Below are 6,716 nucleotides of genomic sequence, written 5' to 3' on the forward strand. Positions count from 1 at the left end.
TACTTGGGAGGCTGAGGCAGGAGAATTGCTTACACCTGGGAGGCAGAGGTTGCAGTGAGCTGAGATCGTGCCATTGCAATTGCACTGCAGCCTGAGCAACAAGAGCAACACTCTCCAAAAAAAATAGCTCTGGGTCCTACAACTAAGTGAGCTTCAACATATGTACTGGTATGACTTAGAAATGCAGCTTCCTTCAAAAGCTATAAACTTGTTAAGAGAACAAGATGGTTGTGCCGTAGCTTTTTTTTTTCACATACTTTCATCAATACCCAAGGCTTTGCTATCAAGAAAAAGAATAAACAAAATAGCTGGATACTCCAAACAAGTATTTATACATAAACACAAAAGTCTTACTGTGATATAGAAGTGTAACGACGTGCTGTTAACAGAATATTCCTGACTTATAGAAAGGACTCTGTTAGAAACTTTGCTTTGTAGCCCTGCCAATAATGGAATGGTTAAGCAATTTGAAGAATGCCTCACTGGCCCAGAACTACATATATATACACAGCACCTCCCTCAACTCCTTCAAATTTAAAGTGAGCTTGTTATTCAACAACAAAAACTAAAATTTTCCAAAATACAGAAGAGAAAAAGCAGTGTTTAAGCCCAAACACCATGGAATATTTTTTCTTTAAAGTTTTTTATTATTTAAATACACCATACTAGAGCAAATGTCTCTGAAAATATCACAAATAAAAGATTTTTTTTCTTCATTCAGCAAATTAGAAGTAGGGGGAATTTTCTACACAGTAGCTGCTATGAGCCTGATTTTTTTTTCCAATCTTTTTTCTTTTTTTCATTCTTGTTTTTTCTTTGCCATGGGAGTAGCAACATTAGGACAAAAACACTTACATGCATACATACATCGTATTTTACAGAGATACAATAAGTGTTTGTGATAGAATATCACAAAAGCCACATCTCTTTCCTTTATCTCACGTTCAGTTTTGATTGAAACACGTTTCCTTACAACACTTAAATATACAAAGAGCAAATAGAATGTTGTTAAGGTAAAACACAGGGTACAAACTCTGGCCAGTGCCCTGCTAATTGTTAATGAGGGTAGAAAGCAGATTTGAATGCTTCTTTTAATTAGCTTCATTAGTCATTTCCCTCCCCCCCAGCTCCCTCCCCCCCCCAAGATGTCCTCTGGTGGATCTTTTTTCATTTTCTCTACAGTCTCCCATTAGCCCAGGTTCATGGAGTCCTTAATGTTCATATTCAGTCATTTTAATACACCAATAAATGCGGGAAGGGCAATCAAGACTAAAGAAGGTGCAATGGCATGGAGCTGGCACTGGTGCTAGCTACAAAGGTGACTTGTCTACTGAAGACACATGGGATCCACCTGTGATGAACAAATCTGAGATGAAGGCACGCATTCTGCATTACTCTGACCTTTTAGCAGACCTGCAAGAAATAAAAACGGGCATCTTAGCTAAAATGCTAAATTTGAGAGATATTAAACTCAAACATGACTGCTTTTGTCTTTCCCACATTCACTAATCTTCTTTTATTAGATTACTTTCCAACTGTGACTTGATAGAGGCTTTCTATGCTACTTACTCTGGCAGTGAAGAACTAAAGCATAACATTTTCTGCAGTTTTACTAGCAAAGAAAATGAGACAGTAAATGGACTCTCAGAAAGTTTCTGGTGTAAAGCACTACAGTGAATTGCTTAACTCTGTGAAGAGCAAGCATCCTTCCAAAAGGAATGTAACATCTTGCCCAGCGGTGGGATCTTGAGTTTTTTAAATAGTGGGGACATTCCAAGACAAAGTTTCTACCCAGGAAGTTTTGGATTAATATGCTCAACTGTGTAACCTTTTGGAATGTTGCTTAAACTGCTTGTGTTTCAGTTTCCTCATCTTTAAAGAAGGGATAATGATGATGCTGTTGTGATCATTACATATACATACGGGGGCACTTTCAACAGTGCTTAGCCTTTAATAAAAACTAAACAAATACTGGCAGTTATCATTATTATTCCAATATTCCCATGTGAAAAATATCACCCATATTGGTACGACCTATGTGTGTGTCTGTATGAAAAATTCTACGTACAAATATTCACATATTTTCCACTATTTCCTATCTGCTATGTCACCTAATAGTTACATAAATATATGAATCAATACATGTAATGTGATAATGACTTGTAATAGATTAAAGAACATAGTTTGATGCAATGGTAGCTTCAATGTCTGTCAGAAATGGAAATCCACACACTTGTCAAATACAATCTGTTTGCAATTATCAAAATGAAATAATATATATTATGTTTTTATGGTTTTTAAATGACATTTTGAGCTTTCCAGCAAGTTCTTGTTTCACCCTTTCCCTAACTTACAAAAAGCCTGTAGTCTATTAGGAATTGCAACCCACCAATTCCAAGCTAATTAAAGTGGTGGAGGCTTAATTCCCCAGAGTGGAAGCTCAGTGTGAGAAAGGTAATTTGTCTGTCCAGAACAAAGATGCGGCAGCAGCCAGCAAGCATATTTAATAAATGAGCATCAAATGTCCTCTACGATGGACACACACAACACCAATTATGTAACCATGGGGGAACTTCGAAGTGACATGTAAACTAGAACACTAAATTTTTCTCCAACTAAAGAGATGTGATCTAACTTCTGTTCCACTGAAAAGCACAGATAATTCTAGGTGGCACTATCACACTTCTGAGTGGAGGAAAAAAATTCCAGAGCAGACAGCAATCTACAGAAGAAAAAATTAGCCACAATTCCTGATTTACATAACCCTCTAGAAGGCAGTATTCTCCTGAAGCTAGTCTCCTTCAGTGATACAGGTTAAAAAATTTTGTAGTTCCTTGCACACTAGTGGCCTGAGATTTGAGTCCATCTGAAATGCAAGGTTTCAATCACTGTATGACTTAAAAGCTTAAATTATTTTCCTCAGAATATACAAAAGTCAATGATGCAGAACAACAAATAAACTACACAGCCCAGACCCTGGAACAAATGTCAGAATACAAGTTTAAAGGACCCTGTCCATGCGGGTGTATACTTTAAATACAATTAACTGCCTTTAAAGAAGGGATGTTTGAATAATCAACTCATTGCTTTTAAATGCCAGAGGATGCTTGAGTACATTTACTATGCATAATACACCAAAAATGTAATTGATTCTGCAAATAGATGAAAAACAGCCAGAATAAATGTCCGATTTTCCCTACCAAAAACATGGAGAACGAGAGAGGAAAAAATAATAAAAAGAAGCCATTTGTCATTTCTCCCCACCTCATCACCTCCAGAAAAGAAACGCCACAGGGTTTTGGGAAAATAATTTTAAAGCCTCTCCAATTCCAAAAAGCAGTTTATGTTCCACCAGTAAGTGTGTTTTCATTAACTCTTCCCCCTTGCCCTCTAATTAATATCTCTCTGGACCACATTCAGCTTGCCCAAAACCTTTATTTATAAAAACTACTTTATGAATTGACCGTGTTCATGGTGAGCTAAGCACCAAGGGCAAAAATGTGAGAGACTTAACGCCAACAGGGAAATGTTCTTAATTAACAGCACCCCCAAAACACAGCTTCTCACCGATGTCTGACAAGGACGTATCTTTAAGTTGTATTTCCTTATGCCTTTTAAGACCTATTAATTTTTGAAGCCCACCTGTCTCTTCTTTGGCTTCCAACATTAACATACACTATTAGGTTCTTATTCATTCCCTAAAATATATTTAGTGTTCCAAAATGAATACGCTACCACTGCCATCCTGGAAAAGGTGTGGAGAACAGATTTCAATGAAAGGCACAACACATGTAATCTATAAACAGGTAAACCTGGTTTATCTGCGGTTCTCCCTAACACCTCTAAATGTATGCCATCTTGGACTGTAAAAGATGGTATGAAATCTTGCTCGAATTTCTTAGGTGCACTTTGTACTTAGTCCCTACCTAACATTGCTACTGCCTATATTCAGTGCTTCACAGTCAAGCTACATTTTCCGTCTCATCTCTACATCCTTTCATTCTCACTATGCATGCTGGTGAACTGCAACAATCATTTTTTTGTACAGTACTTCGCTAAGTCAGGGAAAGAAATGGTATAAAACCAGCAACGAAGTGAAGATCTAACTTGGGGAAAAACAAGGAGTGGAAAAAAAAATCTACTGTTTCATTCCTAGCACTTTTCTTCTTTTTTGCTACCAAATGTAAGTACAAATGGCTGAGCCTCAATTTTGAATAGGTATCTCAAAATATTTATGTTACCATCCATTCACTGTTCTCAACTCTGCCCTGTAGACTCACTTCATTAGAATCTAAATCATAAAAATCTTTAAGTATTTAGATGTCTTGGAACGCCTTAAAGAAGCTTGAAATGCCTCATCAGCGGTGACTGGCTAATTTGCAGTTAAAAAGTTTGACTTTTAAAATGGTTATTCTATGCAGCGTCCCATACTAGTAAATTAAATAAAAATGCACATAATTTCATGTAATTAACACTAAGAAGCGGAACATACATTTAAAACTACCTTATAAACGAGCAATGGGAAAAGGACAAATATAAGCATCAAAATATGGCAGCATAATTTTAATGGTTAAAAGTTTTCAAGTATTTGTCATACCCCCACCTCCATCACTGCATTAAGAAAATGCGTTACAGAAGACAAAAAAGTCTATTTTCCCGAGACTTTTGAAGCTTGCTAAATTCCTATTTGCAGATAAATTTTTTTTTTTTTTTTTTTTTTTTTTTTTTGCTTTTATTTTTTTTTTTTTTTTTTTTTTTTTTTTTTTGGTGATCCTTACAACAGACATTAATGAAGTTCCTATTGTAAATCCATAAAGAATTACCAAGTGAAGTGTGCACTTTTTGTTTCAATGCAATAACTCAGTGCTGTGTGATTGCCTGGGTTAATGATGAAAAAGTCAAACATACTATCAGAGCTGATGGAAAAATCTATCACCAATCTGAAATTAAAATTCATCTGTGGTCAATAAGATTTAATATCCATGCAAGTGGCGCTGTAAAGAGTAAATGAATCAATGTCATCAATACATAATCAGTATGAAATATGATGTGAATAAAATTATGCACACGAGTCATACATTTCACTCTTCTGGGCCAGTGTGGAATGAACAGTCTCTTAACTGAAGGTTGACAGTAATTGTTACAAATTAGGCACAGCAGTTATCAAAATGCACTCACTTGCATAGCTATAGGACTTATTAAGGAGATTAAAATAGATCTAAAACTATCCAGTACTGGGGATGCTGGACAACTGTTGATCACCAATTTTCCCTCTGGAGTATCTTCTACTACTACATGATTTGTATATTTGTATAATTTCCTAATTTCTAATTCTGGTCCAAGAACTTTCAAGTTGTGGATCAAGAATCAAGATTCATAATCTTTAATGGCACTATTAGTGGCACCAAGTGGATTGGCAAGAACAAGAATTTGGTTTTAAAAGTAATCAACTCATTCAAATTTTACGGTACGACCAATGAACAAAAATGTCCTCCTCTGGAATTACAGAATGTTTTGTAAAATTACTCTTCTAAAAATAAATGAATCATAAATTGGGTTTGGAAGGCAGGTGTCCGGATTGCTATTCCTAATGTAGAAATCATTCTTTCATGACAAAGATGTTTATTCTTTTCCTGCCATAAATGTTCTAATTTTTCCTCCCACAATAACCTATCACATCATGTTTCTGAATTTCAAAACTGTCAAATGGAATAAATAACCGGTTATATGCAAGTTTTACATTTTGTTTGCTTTTGCATGTGATAATCTTATGTTCAACATGAGTTATGCTACAGATACAACCAAGTCAGGATGTATTTTTTCTTTTAACTATGAAAGATTAACAATTTAATCAGTTATCCTACTTCTGAACATTCTACGTACGAGTAGTAATCTACATTTCTTTAAAAGGGCACGCAAAAATACAACCACCCAAGAAAACTCCCTTGCTAGGGTAAGAGGTTGAACCTTCCAACTTGCTCTAATAAAGCTTATTAGTAACTGCTGGGTATTCACCTTCTGGTCTGGCAGTAGTGGATTGCTCTGAAGTGAATTCAAATGGCCATTGATGAGAGCTGTAGGTCTATCATGTTCACAAAATAAACTGCCATTGATGTAGTGAAACCGATCTCCCGGGACCAGGCGATTCCGGCAGGTAGAGCATGTAAAACACTGAAAGGGAAAAACAAACCCACTAAAAACAAGGTACAAATTAAGTCTTTTTTGGTCACAAGTTTATAACCTGTTTTTAAGCAGGTATCTATCTGTCAAGCACAGAGGCATGTGGGGTTTAGCGTTTTTTCTTCCTTTGACAGAACTCCAGAAAACAGTAAGCCAAACTGCTATCAACTGGACCAGGCTAAATGGGGACAAATCCAAATATGTGTGTACTTTTGTGGCAGGGGTGAAGTGTGGTCCGTGTGTGTGGATGTGTAAGCATCACTGCTATGCTACAATTTCAATCATTCCTTTTAGTGTTTGCAGCTTGAGAAAACAGTTCCTACCAAGGAAAAATGCTTTGTCCCCATGTAGGTAGGACAAGTATGATTTTTTTCTTTAAAGAGAGATGCAAATGCTACCTTAAGATGATACACATTGCCTTGCGCCCTCATGACGAGTTCGCTCGCAGGAATCGACTGTCCACAAGCGCTGCAAGCACCGCTATTCCCAAATAACCTGAAACAAAGAATAACGGTTGACACCAGTGAACAATCTTA

General features: G+C 36.3%; 1 protein-coding gene across 2 annotated transcripts in view; it reads right to left on the reverse strand.

The window, feature by feature from the left end:
* Positions 1–251: 251 nt before the first annotated feature.
* The window catches only part of LMO4 (LIM domain only 4), a 17,576-nt gene continuing 11,111 nt past the window's right edge, over positions 252–6,716 (reverse strand). For both annotated transcript variants that reach the window (XM_017501961.2, XM_017501962.2), the window contains exons 3-5: positions 6,579–6,675; positions 6,016–6,171; positions 252–1,413 (exon numbers count right to left, since the gene is read on the reverse strand). In XM_017501961.2, coding sequence (XP_017357450.1) covers positions 1,405–1,413; positions 6,016–6,171; positions 6,579–6,675 — 262 coding nt within the window. In that variant the 3' untranslated portion in view covers positions 252–1,404. The remainder of the gene's footprint in view (positions 1,414–6,015; positions 6,172–6,578; positions 6,676–6,716) is intronic.

Source organism: Cebus imitator, unplaced genomic scaffold (genome assembly GCF_001604975.1).
Source record: "Cebus imitator isolate Cc_AM_T3 unplaced genomic scaffold, Cebus_imitator-1.0 Scaffold286, whole genome shotgun sequence".
NCBI lineage: Eukaryota > Metazoa > Chordata > Mammalia > Primates > Cebidae > Cebus > Cebus imitator.